General features: G+C 45.0%; 1 protein-coding gene across 2 annotated transcripts in view; it reads right to left on the bottom strand.

The window, feature by feature from the left end:
• Positions 1 to 3,805: 3,805 nt before the first annotated feature.
• Positions 3,806 to 24,566, bottom strand: part of gsk3ba (glycogen synthase kinase 3 beta, genome duplicate a) — a 76,400-nt gene continuing 55,639 nt past the window's right edge. Inside the window, exons 5-11 of one of the 2 annotated variants that reach the window (XM_068571954.1) lie at positions 13,369 to 13,499; positions 12,442 to 12,548; positions 12,078 to 12,175; positions 11,824 to 11,931; positions 9,578 to 9,764; positions 9,238 to 9,336; positions 3,806 to 6,761 (exon numbers count right to left, since the gene is read on the bottom strand). In XM_068571954.1, the coding sequence (XP_068428055.1) occupies positions 6,691 to 6,761; positions 9,238 to 9,336; positions 9,578 to 9,764; positions 11,824 to 11,931; positions 12,078 to 12,175; positions 12,442 to 12,548; positions 13,369 to 13,499 (801 nt within the window). In that variant the 3' untranslated portion in view covers positions 3,806 to 6,690. The remainder of the gene's footprint in view (positions 6,762 to 9,237; positions 9,337 to 9,577; positions 9,765 to 11,823; positions 11,932 to 12,077; positions 12,176 to 12,441; positions 12,549 to 13,368; positions 13,500 to 24,566) is intronic. The other variant, XM_068571955.1, reaches the window with a different exon arrangement.

Consider the following 24,566-nt stretch of genomic DNA (forward strand, 5'->3'; position numbering starts at 1 on the left):
GAACACAGGGACGACGGCGAGGTCAGGAGCTCGGCGATAAACGCGGGTCATTATGACCTCAGGGATGGGGCCAGGAGGTCAGCGATAAACGCGGGGTCATTATGACCTCGGAGACGACGGCGAGGGGAGGGCTTGGTGATCAACGCGGGTCATTTAGACCTCAGGGACGAGGCCAGGGGACGAGGCCGGGACCTAGGCGATAAACGCGGGTCATTCTGACCCCAGGGACGAGGCCAGGAGCTCGGCGATAAACGCGGGTCATTCTGACCCCAGGGACGAGGGTAAGGCCAGGAGTTAGGTGAAAAACGCGGGTCATTTTGACCCCAGGGACGAGGCCAGCAGCTCGGTGATAAACGCGGGTCATTCTGAAGTCAGAGACGACGGCGAGGCCAGGAGCTCGGCGATAAACGCAGGTCATTCTGACCTCAGGGACGGGGACGGGAGCTCGGCGATAAACGCGGGTTATTATGACCTCAGGGAAGGGGCCAGGAGCTCAGCGATAAACGCGGGTCATTATGACCTCGGGGACAGAGCCAGGAGCTCGGTGATAAACGCGGGTCATTCTGACCCCGGGGACGACGTCGAGGCCAGGAGCTCGGCGATAAACGCGGGTCATTCTGACCCCAGGGACGAGGCCAGGAGCTCGGCGATAAACGCGGGTCATTCTGACCCCAGGGACGAGGCCAGGAGCTCGGCGATAAACGCGGGTCATTATGACCTCAGGGACGGGGCCGGGAGCTTGGCGATAATAGCGGGTCATTCTGACCCCAGGGACGGGGCCAGGAGCTCAGCGATAAACGCGGGTCATTATGACGTCGGGGACAGGGCCAGGAGCTCGGTGATAAACACGGGTTATTCTGACCCCGGGGACGACGTTGACGCCAGGAGCTCGGCGATAAACGCGGGTCATTCTGACCCCAGGGAAGGGGCCGGGAGCTCGGTGATAAACGTGGGTCATTTAGACCCCAGGAACGGGGCCAGGAGCTCGGCGATAAACGCGTGTCATTATGACCTCGGGGACAGGGCCAGGAGCTCGGTGATAAACGCGGGTCATTCTGAACCCAGAGATGACGGCGAGGCCAGGAGCTCGGCGATAAACGCGGGTCATTCTGACCCCAAGGACGAGGCCAGCAGCTCGATGATAAACGCGGGTTATTCTGACCCCAGGGACGGGGCCGGGAGCTCGGTGATAAACGTGGGTCATTTAGACCCCAGGAACGGGGCCAGGAGTTCGGTGATCAACGCGGGTCATTCTGACCCCAGAGACGACGTCGAGGCCAGGAGCTCGGCGATAAACGCGGGTCATTATGACCTCACGGACGGGGCCGGGAGCTCGGCGATAATAGCGGGTCATTCTGACCCTAGGGACGGGGAGGGGAGCTCGGCGATAAACGCGGGTCATTATGACCTCAGTGACAGGGCCAGGAGCTCAGCGATAAACGCGGGTCATTATGACCTCTTGTACAGGGCCAGGAGCTCGGTGATAAACACGGGTCATTCTGACCCCGGGGACGATGTCGAGGCCAGGAATTCGGTGATAAACGCGGGTCATTTTGACCCCAGGGACGAGGCCAGCAGCTCGGTGATAAACGCGGGTCATTCTGACCCCGGGGACGACGACGAGGCCAAGAGCTCGCCGATAAACGCGGGTCATTCTGACCCTAGGAACGGGGCCGGGAGCTCAGTGATTAACGCGGGTCATTCTGACCCCAGGAACGGTGCCGGGAGCTCGGTGATAAACGTGGGTCATTTAGACCCCAGGAACGGGGCCAGGAGCTCGGCGATAAACGCGGGTTATTATGACCCCGGCGACAGGGCCAGGAGCTTGGTGATAAACGCGGGTCATTCTGACCCCAGGGACGAGGCCGGGAGCTCGGCAATAAACGCGGGTCATTCTGACCCCAGAGACGAGGCCAGGAGCCTGGAGATAAACGCGGGTCATTTTGACCCCAGGGACGAGGCCAGCAGCTCGGTGATAAACGCGGGTCAATATGACCTCAGGGGCAGGGCCAGGAGCTCAGAGATAAAGGCGGGTCATTCTGACCCCGGGGGACGACGGCGAGGCCAGGAGCTCGGCGATAAACGCGGGTCAGTCTGACCCCAGGGACCTGGCCGGGAGCTCGGCGATAAACGCTGGTCATTATGACCTCAGGGACGACGGCTAGGGGAGGGCTCGGTGATAAACGCGGGTCATTTAGACCCCAGGGACGAGGCCAGGGGACGAGGCCGGGAGCTCGGCGATAAACGCGGGTCATTTCGACCCAGGGACGAGGCCGGGAGCTCGGTGAAAAAACGCGGGTTAATTCGACCCAAGGGACGAGGCCGAGGGCTCTGCGATAAACGTGGGTCATGTAAACCCCAGGGACGAGGCCAGGGACGAGGCCGGGAGCTCAACGATAAACGCGAGTCATTATGACCTCGGGGACGACGGCGAGGTGAAGGCTTGGTGATAAACGCGGGTCATTTCGACCCGAGGGACGAGGCCAGGGGACGAGGTCGGGAGCTCAGCGATAAACGCTGGTCATTTCGACCCAGGGACGAGGCCGGGAGCTCGGTGGAAAAACGCGGGTCGTTTCGACCCGAGGGATGAGGCCGATGGCTCGCTCAAATTCGAGGGTCTTTTTGACCCCAGGGCGACGGCGAGGGCTTGGTGGAAAAACTCGGGTCGTTTCGACCCAAGGACGAGGCCGAGGGCTCGCTCAAACTTGAGGTTCATTTTGACCCGAGGACGAGGCCAGGAGCTCGGTGGAAAAACGCGGGTCGTTTCGACCCGAGGGACGAGGCCGATGGCTCGCTCAAACTCGAGGGTCGAAAAGACCCCCGGGCGACGGCGAGGGCTCGGTGGAAAAACGCGGGTGGTTTTGACCCGAGGACGACGGGTTTTAGAAATACATATGTACATGCATGCATACGTATACACTGGTTGCTTTCAACTCTGTTCAGCCCGAAATGTGTTTTTAATTTTCTTAAACGCTGTGTTCAATTCTCACAGCATATGTACCACATGTAAACTTAAACATAACTCTCTTAGGATCATGCTCTAAACCAGACCGGAAGTCGGCCAATTTGTCTTTAGTGTAATTTTTCCGAATTTTCTTGTCTATTTCTAATATATATTTCTATTTGTATTTAAATATTTTTCGATTTGTGGAGAGACAGAGAGAGAGAGAGAGAGAGAGAGAGAGGGAGGGATGTAAGGAGGGAGGGAGGGAGAGGGAGAGGGAGAGAGAGACAGAGAGACAGAGAGAGAGAGAGAGAGAGCGAGAGAGAAAGAAAGAGAGAGAGAGACACGACTGGCGTCCCTCGACGTAGGGTCGCCCTACTCGTCGAGCCAAGAAACTTCCCGTCAGGCAAAGGTTCTCGGCCGAGCGAGCCGGCGACACGCCGGCGCCCTCGATGTGCTGGAGCGAGGGCCTGCTTACAGCTTTAATTTGTCATCCATTTCTAGTATATATTTGTACATATTTATTTCACTTGTTATACCTTACATTATGTTATCCAGAGGATCAAGCTCACCGATGTTGGTGTTCCTCTGTCTTTTCTATATCTCCGATTATCTTGTGTACATGTTGGGAAAGTATAGGGAGAGTAAATGTTTATCAACTTAATCACAATACTCCAAAGTATGTTAAATTAGCTGGTTCTGCCATTTAGGATCTGAAACAAAGTCCTATAACTCTTTGGAATATTTATGCGTAACACTTTTCTGATAATTAGATACTCTCATACTCTGAACAGGCTCGTCATACCATCTTTAACGTCCATTTTGCACCCACACTAAAAGACAGGACAGACAATAAGTTGATCATTTCCAGGCTATCCTACTCTTTATTTAATGCAAATTACAGTACCAGGGAACTATTCCTCAGAGCACGCACAGGGAATATTTACAGAGGTGCACATTTAGCTTACCTTCACAGAACAAAAGAAGAAAAGAAATTAAATGTTTCAGTCACAAACAGAGGCATTCAAGTAGTAGTACTGTTATATAGGATGTTTTTGTAGTATTTTCTATGATTTTTCTTTTCTTTAACCCCAGTTAGCATAGTGTGTATGCTCATGTAATATATTATATGAGCATGTACACTAGCTTGTCTTCTATTTTGGTAACCTTTGTGGTGTTTTTATTGAACTGGAGTTAGGGGTAGGGTGAGGTGGTCAAGCTTTTGTGTGGTGGTTAGCAACACGTCCATGAATGCGAAATTACAGCCAGCAGGAGAGAGGCTACAAGACTCCACCTTCGGTGCTACTGAATCCCTCCCACCGTTCTAGTATGCTGACAGGAAGGAGAACAAGCAAGAGTACAGATTAACAACAAAATATCCAGAGAAGAAGAGAGACAGAATACACTACTGCTCTGCGAATGGCTCATCACAACTACATCTTAGTTTGGCTTTGGTAACAGAACCAACACTGATTAACACAGAAACTGCACTGTATTGTGTCTGTTTGTGTGGATACACGTATGTATACATACAGTATATGAGGACCCCATCCCCTCACTTCATGTCCCGGAGCCTGTGCCAGAACTATGGTATACATGTTTGTGCGTGCATCCAAGATAAAATTATTAAAATAAACACTCATCTAAGCGTTTCCTTCTTCATTTAAGGAAAAATAAAAAATAAAGTCCTTACAATTAACAATGTCTGTATATTACAATACGTCTGCAATGGAAAAAGGGGAAGAGGTGTGAGTGGGGGGCTGAAAAACAAGTAGGACTATATGTGTGTGTTTCGGGATAGCAGGACATTCAACAGCACCAAAGGGAGAGTCACAGTCGGGGTGAGAGGGTGATGGCGGGGGCTGGGTGACAAGGCGAAGGTGTGTGAAAGCAAAGGCACTCCAAACTATAGTTACACTATACATGACTAGTTCTTGTTACAATAATACAGCTGTCATCTACTGTACAGGTAAGATTGAACATATGGCTGGATAAAGCTGCCCATCATCTACAATATCCACAAACATCAGTTTTGCCCTGATTGTTTTGTTTTTTAATCTTTTTTCATGTCTTTCCTTACCCTTTGTCATCTTTGTTTTTGCTCATAAACAGTACATAGGTCTGCATATATACATACCTTTAACACAACATGGAAAAAATAATCAACATAAAAAAAAAACATACAAGTCGTACATGTCAGAATTTTGGTGAGGAGCATTTATACTGTATATACAAATTCTGCTTTATTTTCTTCTTTTTTAATTTTTTTTTTAATGTAGTGAGTATTCTCTGTAAATAAGACTGTACCGAGTGGTTCTATGTGCAGTGAGTGGAGGAGAAAGAAGGCTAGGCTAACACTTTAGTCTGTGGTCACAACACGTGAGATAGCCAGAGATGAGCTGAAGGTCCACCACCCAGACTTCTCAAGGTGTCGAGGAAAGAAAAGTGTAAAGAAACATCTTGACGTCACGGAGACGTCGAGAAAGAGGAGGAGCGGGACGGGGAAAGATGTTTGTCTAGACACTGCACTGTCACAGAAACACTGTTACAGACAGTCGGTACAAAGACGGGGAATAGTGCGTTGCCCTAAATCCATCTACAGCCTTAAAAGAGACAACACAGGAGGACAATGAAGAGACTGCTGGAATCTAACCACACTCCAGCAAAGAAAACAAAAACATCACCATACCAAAATCTATTGTCTTTAAGCAGTGGCAAATATTGCCACTGCTCTGCCAGATATGACATCACCATAAATGATTTCTGAACCATTTTAGTTAATATACATATATCTATATATACTTTTTATACATAAGGAAAAGTAATATATAAACGGTGTATGTATGCATGTTTGTTTTTGTAATGTATGTATATATTATACAAGCACACAGGACCAGATACGTGTCACAGCCATTGCACAAGGCAATCCAAAAACATCTGTCCAGGGGTACAAAACAAAACTTAAAACAAGGGTGAGTAGAACAGCTTTTCTGACCATTGTAAAATAACCCCAGGCAAAGAAAAAAAAAAAGTCCAAACTTTACCCCGAGTGAACTGCTTCTATCCACATACAATAGGATCATCATGCACCCATGTGTGTTTGTGTGTATGTTAGTTTATGAGTGTGTATGTGTGTATACCCGTGCGTGAGCCTCATGCCTTGTCTGTGGAAGTGAGAAGTGAAAGGGCGAATGACTCTCGGGTGATCCTAACCATACTCAGGCCATGCACTACAGGAGGAACCATAGATGGGATCAGCTCGGGGACACATGAGGTCAGAGGTCAAAAAATGGGACTATGTGGAGGAGGACAAAGGGGGAAGGCAAGATAGGGAGAGGGCCAAGGGGAACAGCTTAGGACTTTTTCTACAGATTGTCCTCTTACAAACATTAGCAGGCTAGCATTGTGTATACATGTACAGTGTACTTTTATCAATAGTACAGCCAACAACAGCTCTGGCCCTGAACTTTCCTTCTCCAGCATGGAGAGACGTCTCTGACAGAGGATGGAGTAGAGTTCAAACAGCTGGATGAAGGGCCAGTCAGGGATAAAAGAGGCGGGTTAAGGATGCTTTGTTTGTGGTCGTGGCATGGGGCTGTTGGCTAGCTGTTGAACCCGGACAGCATCAGCATCACTCCGCTGCTGTCAGGGAGGAGAGCAGGTCAGCGCACAGCTGAGCGAAGCTCACCCCCTGGCCAAGGCAATGGAGAGGACGTGGACTGGGGCGGGACAGGTCATCTGTGGGCTCAGGAGGTGGAGTTGGTGGCCGAGGCAGAGGCGGTGGTGGTGCTGGGACCTCGCTCTGTGCTGCTGCCATCTGTAGAAAGGAAAAGATCATTCAAGTCAAACAGTCATTACTTTTGTAAAGTTTGTGATGAGATTGGTGAGTAAGGGAAAGCAAAAGTCACAGACCAAAAGAGTGCTGGTCTCCCTTTCCAGCACCCACATAGTTGACCGGGAAAGTGAATAAGTGATGCTCATCCCCTTCTTCAGCTACTACTATAAGTCCAAACTCATTAGTAAGATCTTTAACACCCCATCGGTTGTTTTTGGAGAGTCCCAGGTATAAATGTGCGAAAGGATGTATTTTTGTAATGTCGAAAAGGTAAGCCATCAACTCTCTGGTCAAAGCAACTTGCATCGGAGTGTTAAACGCCCACAGTATTTTTTATGCACGACCTTTATCAAGTTAAATATATTGACCACTAAAGCACAAAACATTTCACAACAAACATTTTATGCTAAATATGAAACAGAGTGTAATAAGGAGGGAGCGTGGATATTTAATTGGGAGTATTGAATATTTACAGTTGATTCTACAATGAATAAAAAGCAAACAATTAAAGAGTAAAAATAAGGATAAGTAAAATGCACGGAACATGTGAAAGTGACATATGTAAAAGAGCTTTACAATTCTAGATGGAAACGTTCTGGTGACGCTCCAACTGACTTCTGCTCAGCCCAAAGTACAACTGAAAGCACTCATCATCCAGACACAACTCGGGGATAGTTATTCGCCATACTCTCTTTTAGAAAAAAACAAACAAAAAAAACACCCGGTTTTTGTCAAGGAGTTTTTTAAGCGGCTGAGCTTTAAAAAGTCTCGTCCTGTGTGATCGGCCCCTCAATCCCCTGACCCAGTGTTTCCCCTCCCATTAAAATAGAGGGGCAGGGCGCCCCCCTGAAATAACCCCTCGTCCCCCTGTAATTTTCTCTATATCGCCAGATCACAATATGTCATTTAAGGTTCTCTTTCCTATAGAACAGGTCGACACCTTGTTCTGTTATTAAACAAACTAAACGACCGTATTTTATTGATCGGATCTACACGACATCTTGTCATTTCTGTCTCTACGTGGTCGCGCGTAAACACTTCTCTGCTCTGCGCTGCGCTGCGCTGCGCTGCGCTGCTCTGCTCTGCGCTGCTCTGCTCTGCTCTGCTCTGCTCTGCTCTGCTCTCTGTATCGCGCACGGCGTTGTTTCCCCCCGATGCACAGAGACACGTGTGCGCACACAGGTGAGCGCTGAGCACCCAGCAGCGGGCAAAGAGCGTAAAAAAAAAAAAAAGCAGACAACTATATCTGCGTTTTAAACGCTCCCAGGTAGAAGATTGCAAGAGTAGCCCTCCTGCAAAGGAGCCCCGGAGCAGCTCTCCTGCTCAAGTGAAACGAGCCAAAGTGCTCGTGTCTTGTTCTAACAATGAGCTGCTGGCTTCACACATTACAAAGTACACGGACATAAAACTAAGTCATTAATAAATACATGGAGAAATGCCGGGTAAATGTTTACGGTTAACAGATTACGTTGTGCATGCGCGACTCGGCGATTTTTGCCGTTTTGCCAAAAGCCAGTCTCCGCAAAGTCTTTGTGAAATCATCTTTCCTGCTGTTCCGTCTCTCAAAACCGTAAAAAAAAGATCTCATCTCAACATGTAGAGTGAACTGAGAGTGTCCGTATCAAGTCTACAACCGCGTTTTAAAAATATGTGTAAAGGTAAGCAGCTCACTGAGCCACTAATACTGATACAACCTGGTCACATAGCTGCAGTCTCGTTCTGTTTTGTTCTGCAATTTGCTTTTAGTTTTCCACAATAAGCTATTTAGTAGTAACTACATATTATTAGTTTTTTGAACAGATAGAACTTTATTTTTATTGTTTTAAGTAATTGAAATTTTGTTTAATTTTTTTTGTGGTCTGACGGGGCAATTTGGTTAAATTGAAAGTTATTGTTATTGTTCTTTATTCTGTTATTTATAAAAGCACAGATGGAGTCACAAAAGAATGTTATTTACAGAAAAGGTAATGCTTTTGGTGTTTGTGTCATTGTCGGTGTCGTCGAGGTCCCCTCCTACTCCCTGAAGCTGTAAACCTAGGGGAAACACTGCCTGACCTATGAATCTACCTCATTACCGGAAGCGTTAGCTAATGACTTTCCACAGGAGCGTTAGCTAATAATTTTTCACCGGAGCGTTAGCTAGCTGGCTGGCTAACGTCGCGTTCTCTCCTGCTGTGTTCAATGACTCAATTCATCAAGCTGTAGCTAACGTTAGCTAAGTCTATGTCAACAGAGCTCTTGGGTAACTTAACTTAGATTTACCATCAAATATTATATTAGCATGCACTCGCGCTCCCTTCTGGCAAGCGAATCTGTTCGCAATTCACTAAATATAACCACCCCAACTCATCGAATCTACACGATTCATGCAGTTCACCTATTTTGGTTTCAAAACGGCGAATTTCGCCGTAAGGTGAGGGATTTTCATGCCCGCTTTTGGAGGAAAAGTGGGTCGAACCTGTGGTAGCAGAGGTGTTGGTTGGGGTAGAGGCGGCTGCCTGGCTGCGGGCATGGGCAGGGAGGAGTATGGAGGCCAAAGAGGGATTACTGGATAACTCTGAAAGACAAACAGCAAACGTGTACCTTTTGACTGATTTAGAGTTGAAACAATTAGTCCATTAAATGGTTAGTTGACCAAAATTCAGGAACCATCTTTATAGTCTATTAATTGACTCCCCCCCCAACCCCGCTCCAACTATTCATGCAACAGCTTTAGTTTTAGTTCAAAATGTTAATATTTGCTGGTTCACTTCAGTCCTCAACACTAATAAACTGAATATATTTTTTGGTGTGCACACCCTGGGTGGTGAAATTGAAGAGGGAGGGCTTCTCTCTCCCATTGGGCAGTTTGACGTTGGGGTCGCGGAGTTCGTCAAAGAAAGAGTGTGCGCAGGCCTCTAGAGGGGTGAGGCGGGCCGTGGGCGTGTACTCCAACAGGCGAGAGCACAGGGCGATGGCCTCCGGAGGTGTACGCGGCCGGAACACCTGAACGACAGTTAGACAGAAATACGGATGTCAGCATGGACCACGTGGAGTCTATTCTTAAGTGTTGTCTAATTAAAGAAGAAATTGCAATGATGTTAACATAAACACACATGCACAATGAACTTGAAAAATAAATATATCTAGTGAGTTTTATGAAGCCTGCAGTATGTAATTATTTGGTTTTTGGTGTAAGAATCAATGAATGATTGGCTGCAGCAGTGAACAGCAGGACTGACTGAATGCATTTGCAGAGAGCGACCACTGCAGGGACCCTGAGAGGGCAACAGGAAGACATGCTGTGTGCTTATTGGATGACTGTGATCCATTGGAAGATTTGTGGGTGGGACTGCTGAGGGAAAGCTAGGAAGAGAGAATAGGCTCCTTCGAGATGAGCCAGTTCTGCGCAGAATCGATCGCTGGCGATCGACGCACAATGTATGCTGGTTAGATTTGTGTCCGACTTGCTCCCGCCTTGCTCTGATGTCATGCACACGTGGTCAACAATACTCTCAAGAGAGCAACCGTCGATTTTAGAGCCAGGTGCTATAGCAGCTCTCCACCGACTGCCTGGCCCGGTGCATGATAGGAATTGCCTGGCTGTCGCCACATCAGAGCGCTGATTGGCTCTTAGATCTGACAGCAAACCCCACGTGTTGTAGAAAATCCTTATTTTATGTGTAGTGGTAATACTTAACGCTCAATTGTTGGCTATTAGTCTCAGATTTAATCTAAAAACATATTTTGTGTTGTTTATAATAAAAAATCGTATTTTAAAAATGCATATAAAAACCAGTAGTAATGTATTTCACAGGCAGACATAAAAACAACAAAGGACGCAGCTATACACACATTTCTACATGAATATATATTTATAATGACATATGAATAAATTTAAACGTAATCTGTAAACTACAAGTAGAACAGGAAGTATTTTATTCTGTAACTTCCTGTTAATACTTTAAAGGCAGCTGAAAACTGTCCCGACTTAATTGCAGTTTTTTGTCAACACCTTTCGCAGGGACCCCTGCTCCCGTCTGGATTCTAGGTAAGGCGCAGCTCTAGCGAACAAGCTTAATGTCTCTTTACCGTTTGGCCCAATCACAATCTTCACCTTAAACCCTCAAACCCTAAACCCTGAGGGATTTACTGACATCGGCTACTAAGAGGTTGAGTGTGAGAGTGTGTGAGGGCTTGAACTGGTGTAAATATGAATGGGACAGGACTTTGCTGCAACATCACCTGACTACATAAAAAAATAGTGCGTACAATTGTGTATTCATTTTATACTTTTCTTTTACTGATTTGGACGTCTTCCTTACGAGATGAGAAGTCATTTCAAATTATTTTTTTACTTGTTTGTCAAAACAAAATGTTTGATTAATGTAAAAAAAAAAATATATGTTCTGCTTTAATTCTCTAATTTGTGTGTTTTTATGTTCCATTTTTAATGGAACATAATGTTATAAAGGTATTTTATCGGGCTGAATGCTCACAAGCCTCTTTGTAATTTCCTTAGGCAAAGTCAGCATGTAATGCTGACTTACGGAAAGGGTTTATAAAGGGCTCAAAATTTCTGCCACAGTGCCCAATTTGACAATGAGACATCCCTAAACCCTCAAGGACTTCGCTGGAGCACGCCTCAAAGTCTGTGAGTCTGTAAGGGCGGAAATTCGGATTGGGCCATTCCCAGCTGGTTTATTTTCACCATGACTTGTAATGCACCAAGATGAGAGCATGACGTGGGCAAGGCATGCATCTGATAGACAGGCCAACCTGTCTTTAATAAACTGACAGATAACGCAGAGCAAGGACTGCAGAGCAGGATGGAATATTGCTGGTTCAAGACAGTGCTGCGACTAAGACAACACATGTTCAACAGCCAGTCAGAAGCATCAGCTAAATACATGTCAAGTAATGTATTTACACATAACTGCATTTATACTCATTCTCTGTTGAACTAGATGCCTGAGGAGGACCATGCGGTTACTTTGGAAACACAAGCATGGAGACAAGAGATGAAGCAGCAGTGGATCTTAGAGAAGTAAAAGGGCTCCTGTACCTGTTGACTCACCTTAGTCCAAGGATGTGCCTTTATCTGGGGGAATTTGAACTCAGTGTAGTTGGGGTTCATCTCACGGATCTGCTCTCGGGTTGGAGTCCCAAGAACCTGGAGAGGAAAAAACATGGCAGACAAGAACAGGAAGAGGAGCCTTAAGTTCATAACTTGAATGCCTCGTCCCTTATGACACTAAAACAGCTTTTAGTATCACATATGAAGACGTCTGCACCGTGTGGGTCACCACCAGATATTACCTTGATAATTTCAACCAATTGATCCACTCCACTGTCGCCAGGGAAGATAGGTTGTCCTAGCAACAGTTCTGCCAGAACACAGCCGGCTGACCACACATCTAAAACAGGAAAAGACGTGTCACCGAAAGGATAAAAGATGTCATCTACGAGCAAAAGAAAGGCAGAGATGACCTCAATCCTCTAGATGAGTTTCCATGAGCAGCAAATAATAATAATACTGGTAATATTATATTCTCCTTGTTAGCATGCATTTACCTTTACAATCAAATACAATCATGAGTAACATACAATCTGATTCATGTGCTGAGGTAAAGCTCATTAAGTGGCGTTTAAGTGTTGACTGTGACAGCTGGAGTCAGGCTACCTATGCTGGAAGTGTAGTCCGTGGCACCAAAGATGAGCTCAGGGGCTCGATAGTAGCGAGAGCAGATGTAAGACACATTAGGCTCCCCACGGACCAGCTGCTTCGCACTGCACAAAAAAAATGTTTAAAAAAAAAAATAAACATCACATGAGCACTTAATCATCAGCACCATATTTTGCTGAAAATATTAACCTAAAAAAAAGCCTTGTGATTAGGATTTAGAATGAAACGTGAGTGAGTTTCTGATTAAATCTTTTTTTTCTTTTAATGCTGCCATTATAAACTGTCCTGGGTGACGTTTTCAGTCGACTGCTTAAAAACAAAAGAGAACCAACATTTTGCCATATTCAAACTCTTCAGTGAACACTTAACCCAATTATGTAGCATTGCATAAGATCAGATTCTTTAAGGAGGAGTAGTTCTCTTTCTCACTGAGCGTTAGATGAGGAGACTGATACCGCATTCATGAGTGTATGCTAAATATGAAGCAACTACCGTCAGGTGATTAGCTTAGCATCAAGACAGGAAACGGAGGGGAACAGTTAGCATGGCTCCATCCAAAAAGGTAAAGAAATTCCCTGTTTGTTTAACCCCTAAAACAAGTAGCAGTGTTACTGGGGCCTATGTACCAAATACTTTTATTTTGTCATGTTGCAATGACCTTCTGGAGTCTTGTCTTTACTGTGAGATTGCTAGGCAGCAGGCGGAGATTACAGGAAGCAACAAGACACTAACGTGCCATTTAATAAGCTTCAGAAGTGCTCAGAGGCTGATTTGATTTTGTTACCTTTAGAGAGAGCCAGGTTAGGTTTTGACTGAAGAAAGCGAATAAGGGCATTTCTCAGAATGTCAAACTTTTTCTTTAAACTACATAAAAAAAGAAATAATCTGACTCAACATAACATTAAGCGAGTTACTGAGTCTCACCTGCCGAAGTCGCAGAGCTTGAGCACAGCTGTCTCAGGATCCAGCAGCAGATTCTGGGGCTTGATGTCCCGATGACAGATCCCAAAAGAATGGATATAAGCCAGGCTCCTGAACAGCTGGTACATGTACAACTACACACAGAAACACACACAGGTTACACCTACCCCAACAGCAAGCTCAGTTTTCACAACAGGGTTAAAGTCTGGACACAACCACCTAGATGCAATTTCAGCCAGTTGAAGTATGTAACATTTTATTCAGATATTCAACTTTATTGTCATTGCATATAGTACTCTGACAACAACATGTAGTTTGCATCTGTCCAGTGCAAATGAAGCAGTTAAGGTGCAGTGCAGTGTGGTGGATAATATGATTTGGACAGTCGGTCTCTCGGGAGGTGTCTGATGTTTGTGTGGTGATGGATGGGGGGAGGCTGTCATCGTGGTGCAAAGTTAAGGGTGTTAACAGCTGAGTGAAAAGAAACTGTTCCTGAGCCTCCTTGTCCTGGAAAGGAGGTTTCTGTAGCAATTCTCCCTCGCACTTCACTCAAGGGAGAAAAGCACTACGCAAAAATAACCCGCGATAGACGAAATCCGCGAAGTAGTCAACTTTATTTTTTACCATTATTATACATGTTTTAAGGCCATAAAACCCCTGACCACACACTTATATACACTTTTCTCAAACAGGCTTTACCATTTTCTCACATTTCTCTCTTATTAAACACTCTCAAAGTTTCGCGGATTTAAAAAAAGCCAGAACATGTTTAACAAATTTCATTTTAATGATCAATCTACGAGGTCCTCTGACCGTGCCCCTTTGTCTTGGCGATGCTCCGCTGACTTTTTATCCGGACGTATTCTGTACTGTACACGAGGCACTGCACGGAGGAGACTGATTGACAAGGATGTGCAGTACAGTCCCTTAGCTTAATGAGGGCGCAAAACACAATGCGGTTCATACTATACCCTGTAAAAAAAAAAAAAAAGGAATTAAAAAAATAAAAAATCTGTGAAACAGCGAGTCCGCAAAAGGTGAACCGCGTTATAGCGAGGGACGACTATATTCTCAAAAAAAGATTTGTTCATGTTCTCATGGCCGCGCATCGGGACTTACAGGCTCAGCCAAGGAAACAGAAATGATTCGTTGAATGCAAGTCATGTGAAAAAGGATCCAAAGACTCATACAAAGACCGAGTTGGGAAATGAGGAATGCTTTCGGTACTGAGCCTATGCAGGTCACGTGGGAAAAGGATCCAAAGACTCGTATCCGGCAGATGAACGGAAGCGGACGTGAACGCGGTCAGGAGTCCTGACCGTGTCTTTGGATCAATGATTCGTTCTTTTGCCGGAGACTCATATCCGACAGAAGAACGAATCATTGATCCACTGGATAATGAATTGGCATCGGCTCAGTACTGGGAGATAGCTAAACAGTAATGATTCGTTCATTTTGACAGGGTCTTCGGGACGGATCTTTGGATCATTTCTCTTGTGACCTGCATAGGCTCAGAAGAGGAAACGGAAAGGATTTGTTTACCTCGCTCATTCACTTGTGCGTGGCTATGTTTAGTAAGACGTGAATGATATTTGTTCACAAGTAATAATTACGTTATTTTACATTTTTTTTACTTTACTTACAGTTCAGCGTAATTGTTTGCCGTGATAATTAAATGGTAGTGTGATAATAAATGACCCTTATCAAATAATGCAGAATTTGCCCCAATCGCCAAAATAACAGCTTCAGACTCCTTGGGCTGTGTTTCAAGACGGGTCGGGTGGGTTGCCGACATCGGCGCAGACCCCTGACGCCCTTTACGTGGATCGATCCCCGCCCTGGCGACGCAACACTGCACTAACGACAGTGCGCACCGGTGGACGATGCCATCTTTGGTTCGAGCCAGCACAGCAAGGGGAGAGCATAACCCGTCAGGTCAACAAAAATGCATGTTGTCCAAACCTATCAACAAAACTGTCACACCCCGGCACCAAAAGGAAGCACCAAAATCTGCGTTGTGTTTCGGTCCGGTAGGTTCTCGGTACCCAACCGTAGGTGTGATTGCCTCACCTAACATACTGGGGTCTGTTGATTAGAAAATCCAGTATCCAGCTGCAGAGGGAAGTGTTGATGCCAAGCTCACCGAGTTTGGCATTTAGTTTTGAGGGGATGATGGTATTAAAAGCTGAACTGAAATCGATAAACAGTATTCTCACGTAAGTGTTGTTGTTGTCCAGGTGGGAGAGGGCGGAGTCAAACTCCTCAAACTTGTTAGCAAGGAGGACTTGTAGAGATAAAACACAAAATGTGTCTGCGACTGCAAAGCCTTCGTTCTCCCTTCAGATTCAATCAGTAACAGGTGATTTTGGCGATTGGGGCTAAATGTAAACAAAACATTCTTACCTCCTTTATGCAAAACATCTTTGGCTCTTTATTACCTCTTTTAAACCAACAGAGTCCAGAACGGGGGTTGGCAACATGCGGCTCTTTAGCGCCGTCTTAATGGCTCCCTAGAGCTTTTTCAAAAATGTATGAAAATGGAAAAAATATATCTATCCATCCATCCATCCATTTTCCACCGCTTATCCGGGGTCGGGTCGCGGTGGCAGCACACCCAGCAGACCGACCCAGGCTTCCCTCTCACCCGCAACATTTTCCAGCTCGTTCTGGGGGACCCCGAGACGTTCCCAGGCCAGCCGGGAGATATAATCCCTCCAGCGTGTCCTGGGTCTTCCCCGGGGCCTCTTCCCAGTTGGACGTGCCTGGAAAACCTCTAATGGGAGGCGTCCAGGAGGCATCCGGATTAGATGCCCGAACCACCTCATCTGACTCCTTTTGATACGAAGGAGTAGCGGCTCGACTCCAAGCTCCCTCCTGATGTCCGAGCTCCTTAACCTATCTCTAAGGCTGAGCCCGGCCACCCTACGGAGGAAGCTCATTTCGGCCGCTTGTATCCGCGACCTCGTTCTTTCGGTCACGACCAAGAGTTTGTGACCATAGGTGAGGGTTGGAACGTAGACCGACCAGTAAATGGAGAGCTTCGCCTTCCGACTCAGCTCCCTCTTCACCAAGACGGACCGGTACAGCGCCTGTTTTACTGCTGCAGCCGCACCTTACCCTCACTCGTGAACAAGACCCCGAGGTACTTGAACTCCTTCGCTTGGGGCAGGCATGTTGTCCCCACCTGGAGGGAGCAATCCACCGGTTTCTGACAGAACTATGGCCTCGGATTTGGAGGCGCAAACTCTCATCCCTGCCGCTTCACACTCGGCTGCAAAACATCCCAGCGAAAGCTGGAGGTCACGGTCCGAGGAAGCAAACAGGACCACATCATCTGCAAACAGCAGAGAGGCGATCCCGAGGCCCCCGAACCGGATTTCCTCCGCCCCCCGGCTGCGCCTAGAAATCCTGTCACTGAAAGTCACGAACAGGACCGGTGATAAAGGAAAAAATATATTTTTCGTTTTAATATGGTTTCTGTACGAGGATAAACATTCTTAACGTTTTTCAATGCTGTAAAAATGTGTAAAAAAATATAAAATTTCAACACTTCTGTCAACGAAGATTTGTGTCATAGCCTGCGATACACGTTTCTTTTAGCTTGGCGCCAGGCAGGTGGCTGTTGCAAACAAACCTGCGGATGTGTGATGGGCCATCGACCCCAAAGGGAAAAAGAGAAAGTTTGCTGAGGAGAACAGAGGATTCAACAGTTCTTGGACCAAATCATTTGCTTTTATTGCCAATGCGGAAGGATTGCCTGCATGTTTTCTTTGTAATGAGAAGATGATCTTAGTGTCTGTTGAGTTCACTGCAGTGGTTCACTGCACTAGATGGAGTTTAGCACCCCCTTTGGGCTGCATTCACAAACAACCCCACTAGACTGGACCCGGTGCGACGCGGGCCGTTGTCAGGCATAGAGCTGAAACATTTAGACGCAACACTGATGACAAAAACGTCAAAAACAACAATGTTTTAAGTTTACGTTTATGTTTCTAGCAGACAATGTTCCCAACCAGCTGCATTCAGGATCCAGCTGAGTTCGGTGTACATAGTCTTTTTCTCAACTACATTTAAGTTTCCTGTTATATGCTATATATGTGTGTTATATGCACATTTCTTTTTTTCAAAATTCCCGAGCCAAAATTCTCGTGGAAACTTTCCGGAAATTTACCGGAAAATTTCTGCCCCTTTGCAACCCTAATCGCAAGCAGGGGAGTTCTGCCCCGATTAGATGCACACAGACACGGGCCCGCATATAGGTGAGCACACACACAAAGACACGGGCGCACACACAGTGGACAGAATTTATTTATAAAACTGGGGCGGTATTTATTACAGGTGGGGCCCAAGAGGAAATGATGATTTAAAATGTTCACCATACGCCGTTAATAGGTTACGGTGCGCCGATTCTTGGCATTTGGCCAAAAGCTGATTTTTATGAGATCTCTGTGAGGTCTTTTCTGCTGTTGCGTCTTACATCAGAAAACAGACCTCTGCTCAACATTAAGCATAAATTGAGAGCCGTATCAAATCTACAACCGTGTTTTAAAAAGATGTGTAGAAGATAGCAGCTCACTGTAGCTGCTAATAACTGATACAACCTGATGCTCACATATCTGCAATCATTCTGTTTTGTTCAGCAAAAAAATAGCTTATTTTTTTCCACAATAAGCTATTTAGTAGTAACTAAATATTAGTTATTTTTTGCACGGGTAAAACTTTATTTTAATTTTTCTAACAAAGTGATACATTTTATTGTACCTATTGTGGAAATTGTTAATAATTATTGTGAAGAATAATTAGGGCCCAAGTCACTGACTATGTCAGAGCGGAGGACCTATTGAAATTCAAACGTTTAATTTTTTCTCATTATTTGTTGTCATTGCATGGACAAACGAGGTGCTTGGTATAAACGTACACCATTCAAAATTTCCACACATGACTTGGCGAAAATGCCAATGTGATTGGGGTGTTGGCATGGCCGGAGTGGGGCCACTTTTCAGCCTGGGAATTTCAGCCTCAAAACCGGCCCACTTTTTCCATGGTAGTGGAAATTGAATAAATGAAGCAACAGTTCAGCTCTTACTATCTTGTAGTTTTTTTCATTAATACGATGGTCCAACAAATAATGTAAAGGTCAAATACAACAATAATAATCCACTTAAGATGAGAAGTTAACAAAAAATATTCCACAAGGATAAGTTGATAAATTAACAAAAGCAGAAATAAATAAATAAAACATTTGAAACATATCCCACTCTTCAACAAAGAGGCATATTTAACTAATATTTACAGTTTAACTCACAGTACAGTATACACTTACATTGTGAATAGCACCAACAGCATCTACAGCATCAGTACCCGCCTAAGCAGTGCACTGGTTTCAGCCACTGTATTTATAACTGTGTTGTTGCTTATAGAGTGTAGTCACCCACGTGACCATAACAAGCTTTGGCGGCCATGTTGGGTTCCATGCACGGCACTGTTTTGCTGTGTTTTTATGCCGCTCTTCTTAAGAAATGACCATTATATCCTGAAGGAGACACAATTTCAGTTCAAAACGACGTGTCTTGTGATTATTGTACTGTGCCTTATTGTTAAATGTGGGACTAATATCTTAGAATATGGGTTTATCAGCTCAACATGACAGGCTTATACTTGTACTCCAGCTTCTCAAATATTGCATCAAACTTACTTCGGTTTCACTCGCGTATGAGCGTTAGGACTGTTCTCATGTGTTTCTGTTGATACATCCGGTTGTGGGCACGTTTCCATTGACACATTCTCATTAATAATCTCCTTTTGCTTTTTTGCCGAGCGAAAATCAATGTCTTCCACTTGCGCAAAGGAAACTGTGGATGGAAACTTGAGAGAAAGCCATAAACATGGCAACTCCGTTGGGCGATGTCTGCTTTTACTCCGTGATTCATTTCAAGATAAAATAAAACACTGGCTGCATGGGAACAGCGCTCAACATGGCAGCCTAACAGTCACTACTGGTCCTCCTGAATGAGCGCTGGAAGCGGCTTCATCCAAACACTCGTCCTGGAGCCGGAGACCGCTGTGTACAACTACGGAAAGCAGTCACTACTGCCATGAACCCAGACACGGGGCGCTTAATGTTCCATCATTTGTTTTATTTGTGGTATTTACACAACAAGCATACAGCAGAAATAGTTGTTATTGTCCAATGGTCGATAGCGGAAATGAAAACCGTTTTACAGAAACGTGACCGGGCTATGTGATGACGGTAACTAGGGGTACCCAAGCCGTGCCGGCTTTCCGCCGCAACTGGTTGCGAAAAACGAGTTAACCACATAACGTGTTGCACGAGTAAAATCAGGGAAACAAACGTTATGCTTTTGGTGTGAATTTGGCATTAGCCTGCAGACTTTTGTACGCCTTGAAACTTTCCTGGTTGTAAAAACTGGTCTCCAGTAGGCAAAACCCATTGCCCATAACTAGCAGCAGGTTAACTAGGTGGACCCCAAGATGGCGCGATTGAGATGATGACGTCACGTGAATAAGCTCCATAGCAGCGATTCCCAAAGTGTAGGCCGACCAGTGGGCCGCGAAGGTACTGCAGGTGGGCCGCGAGAGGTCATTTACATAAATAAATAAAGCGTTTTTAATTTTGAAAAAAATAAATAAAAATTGGGGGGCTTTTACTTTGAAGGCGATATATTAAGGTTCTCGCGTGTACTTCCGTAGCCTCAATGGACGATTTGCTGACGTGAAAGCACGAATTGTCATGTAGTTTCTGTTCTCAGCTGCCGCGGGTCGCAGAATCACTCCCCTCACAAAGCTTCACAGGCGCTCAGTTTACCTTCCCGGCAGGCTCGCGCGGCAAGCTCAGCGTCCGGATTGAACATGAATCGCGAATGCGCAAATCCGTCGCTGATACCTGTCAGCAGAGAAGCAGTGGTTTGTCCCTCACAGGGACCCTTACTACTGAACAGTACCAGTAAAAGAAAAAAGAAAACTGATTTATAAACTATGTATGCAGGGCTCTCAAGTGTCACTCATTGTGCGTGACAGTCACTCATTTCAGTCTTAAATCACGCCCTTCCGGCACACATCGTATTCTTCACGCTGAAAAAAAAACTCCAGGCTATTTAATGTGCCGCAACGCGCAAACATGACTTGGTCGCGCTGCCCTCACCACGGAGAAATCAAGCACGTCTCCCCTGTGACCTATCAGCCAATCACAAGAAGAAATGGGCTACAGCCAATCAGAAAAACGTATCTCTTGTATCTGTTGTATCCGGGTAAGATGCAATGACAGGCTGGACTGGAGCCGTCCGGAGGCGCGTATTTAGCGTCGTCGTCGTCCCTTCCTCCCCCTACCTCCTCTCCCGTTGTCGTCGTGTATTGTTTCTTGCCAATAGCTGGAAATCTTAGTTGACACAATAAGCTACCTCAATCTCAATATTGGTGGGGAAAATTGAACAATGGAGCGGTGGCTAGTAGGTGGGAAAAGGAAAGCTGATGAATCAAACACAACAAACAAGTCCTCCGTTGATGAATCCCCGAAAACTAAAATAAAGGTTCGTAGAAAGAACTCAACGGAGTACCTATCACTAGGATTTACCAGTTTAGGACCAGAAGACAATCCCTTACCTCTCTGTGTACACTTGTATATATTGAGCAGGGAGTTTGATGACATTTTCATCAAAAGATGTTTTGTTTTTTATTTTGTCCTTGTCGGCTCCTGAAGCTGTTCTCCCATCCCCAAATAAATACAAAAAAAAACAAACGCAAAGTTGGATAGTAGTCTCGCTCTTTCCTGTCCTAAAACCTGGTCAAAATATTAGGGTTGCAAATTTCTGTATTTTACTTTAAACGATTGATAATTGATAAGATACCAAACGTACATCTTTTTCTCAGTTTAAGTATTATTTGAACAATTCTAGCGTTAGTTATGTGAAACATTAATTGATGAAGCACAAACAATTTTAACGAACAGATTAATAAAACAGTAAGGCTCTTGCTCAAAACGGCTGTTCTTGTCCGCCTGTCGTTATTCAACAAACAAAACAATGTCAAATGAGGCGCGGTTTGGGTGGGCCCCAGAAGATTTTCAGATTTTAAATTGGGCCTCGGCATTCTTGAGTTTGGGAACCACTGCTCTATAGACATGAGGATTTCCTCCTCTGTGCACATTAACATGAACGCCTCCAAGTTGTCCTGCCTCAATGAGCTTCGTAGCCTATTCACAAATTTTAAGGTTGAGAGACTTCTTCTTTTTTGTAACCTGGCTTTTCCAGCCCCTCCTGCCCTCTTCCTCCCGTCCATCCTCCCTGACGCGTATCGTAGCGGTCCGGCCAGCCCAGCTATCGGTAGCCTATGTGAGAAAACTTTTTGTAAAAGACAGCTACAGACCGAACCAACTACATTTGGGAGGGGAGAACTTCCTTGCATGGTACACAGGTTGTACTATGCGAGGAAATTCTCCCCTCCCAAATAGAGTTGGTTGATTCCATAATGGACCGAACAACTCTATTTGGGAGGGGTGAACTTCCTTGCATGGTACAACGCACGAAGAGGCTGCGGTGTCAGAATGCGGAACGTGTGTAGCCCACTTTAAGAGAAAATTAACTAACTTGACAAATGTCAATATATAACATTCTCGACGGGCCCAGAAGTGAAGCGGCTCACTGGGAACTCTCCCGATTACCCACCCGGGCCTGGGTGTTGGGAAAAAGTTAGAAATAAATAGCTCCATAGCGCCCCCTTTGGATGTGAAAGCCCACGTTATTTGTCAACAATGACCGATTGATGTGAAATTTGACACACGTTTGGGTAGGACTTCTCTACGAAAAAAAAATCGTGGCATTGAGCTCCGTCTACTTAGACTTTCCGCCATTTTGAATTGAGTGAAAAACACTTTTTTTCCAACTTCTCATAAACGCTTGGTCTGATTCTTACGAAACTTCCTCCAGTGGATCATTACTGGTTCAATGTGATCAAACAATATCTTCAACTTTCTTGATATCTCATTGCGTTGAGAAGATATAAACCAATTAGGGCCGTGGCTCAATTTTTTTTCAGAATATTTAAACTCTAGGGGGCGCTGTAGTGAACCGCTCAATTTTAGAATTTTCCTTGTTTATCGCTTTTTTTTGTTGTAATTTAACACACTTCTCCTACAGATTAAATCTGAATGAGTCGGGAAATATGATGTTAACACCTTTACAAATAAAAGTTATCAAAGGATTTAAAAAATATCAAACTATGTGCGTGCAGAGCAGCGCCAAAGAAACGCCATTTTCCACGAAAATGGAAGTTGTTTTAACTCACCCGTACATCATGTGATCTGCTCTATATTTCTCATGTCATGACCTCCTGACCCTGAAGACATCTATATGGTCATTTTTAATCCTAGTCATAGTGGCAACAGGAAGTTACATGTTTTCTACTTGTATACCATGATCCTTACAGATTATTCAGATCCCTCTTAAAATGTGTCAGATGAGACTTAAGACATTGATAATGCATCACCTTGAAGATTGTATGGATCCGTTGAACGGCGTCGAGTTGGAGCATCAAGGACGTTCAATCCTTCGCCATGAACGTATAAACCGATGTAACTCGACTCCACATGATCAGATCCTTTCCAGATTCCACGTATCTGATAGGACTCCAGGCCTGAAGTCATGTGCAGTCTAATTTTTTATTTTAGTCATAGCACCACCTAATGGTAACAGGAAGTAAAATGTTATATATACTATACTTTGGCTTGCTTCTCTGAGTAGGTCAATCAGTATGGAGCCAGTACAGTCTCAATAATGGTTAATGCGCAGAGAAAGATTCACAAATGCGCACAAAGATTCACAAATGCGCACAGATTCACAAATGCACATAAAGATTTACAAATGCGCACAGAACAATTTACAAATATATTTGATTTACAAATACACACAGAAGGATTCACAAATACATTCCAATGATTTATATAAATGTAAAAAAAAAAAAAAAATCACAAGTATATTTCTGCGTTTGTAGTTATTTGTGAATCGCACTGCATTTGCGGCTCCACATTTACAAATTGCTTTTTGGAGACTCCCCTGCCGTGGCTAGATTCGCAAATGTCTTTTTTTCAAAACGTAGCCAATCAGATGTCGTACTCATTTTCAACCAACCTATCGCATGAGCACTGCTCCTCCTCTTCTCCCCACATGGCTTCATTTGCGCCGGAGACGGGGTGTGGCTTATCGTGAGCGGCCGTCATTCAGATACTGTTGTGGGACTACTGATAAGGTTATGAACCCAGACACAATGGAGTTTGGTATTCCGACGTTTGTGGGAATTCCACAACAAGTAAAAAGCAGAACGAGTGGTTATTTCAATAGTGTCCTTGAGCAAGATTTGATGCTTAAACAACTAACTTCTTGCCTGAAAACCTCTCAAAATGTGATATTCTCTGTTACTTGATGAGTTTTCTCATCAAGTATGTTGAGATACGGCAGCTGTAGACATCTTAACGCTGATTGGCCAAGACTCGACATGTCACATCAAAGATGTTCTATCGTGAAGATGATAACATCTTTTCTTGATGAGAAAACTCACAACTGAAAGTTGACATTCTTTGAATACTAGTGTTGTTGACTCACAAAATGTCAAACCGATCACAGATTTGATGCTTAAACAACTAACTTCTTGCCTGAAAACATCATAAAATTACATTTTGTGAGTCAACAACAGTAGTATTCAGAGAATGTCAACTTTCAGTTGTGAGTTTTCTCGTCAAGAAAAGATGATGTGATCAGTTTCACAATATTTGATCTTTGATGTGACATGTCAAGTCTGTTACAACTCTGTCAGATCGCATTTTGAGATGTTTTCAGGCGAGAAGTTTAGTTATTTCAACAGTTTAAGCATCAAATCTGTGGTCGGTTTGTCAAGAATCACAAAGATAGGACGCAGTCAGCACCCGGCGGCTCCTCTGCCTGAGCAGCCTGATCTCGGCGGGCAGAGTAGCTCAGTCAGCACCCAGCTTGATGCTGCGCCTAACGCCGGACAAGGCATTGAAAACCCGGATGTCTGTTGTGGTCACCCGAGTGTCTTGCTCAAGGACACCATTGAAATAACCACTAGTTCTGCTTCATACTTGTTGTGGAAGTCCCACAAACGTCAGAATATCAAACTCCATTGTGTCTGGGTTCATAACATTATCAGTACTCCCACAACAGTATCTGAAT

This window comes from Clinocottus analis, unplaced genomic scaffold (genome assembly GCF_023055335.1).
Source record: "Clinocottus analis isolate CAN_PGR_092001 unplaced genomic scaffold, fCliAna1.0.p SCAF_12, whole genome shotgun sequence".
NCBI classification, from domain to species: Eukaryota; Metazoa; Chordata; class Actinopteri; order Perciformes; family Cottidae; genus Clinocottus; species Clinocottus analis.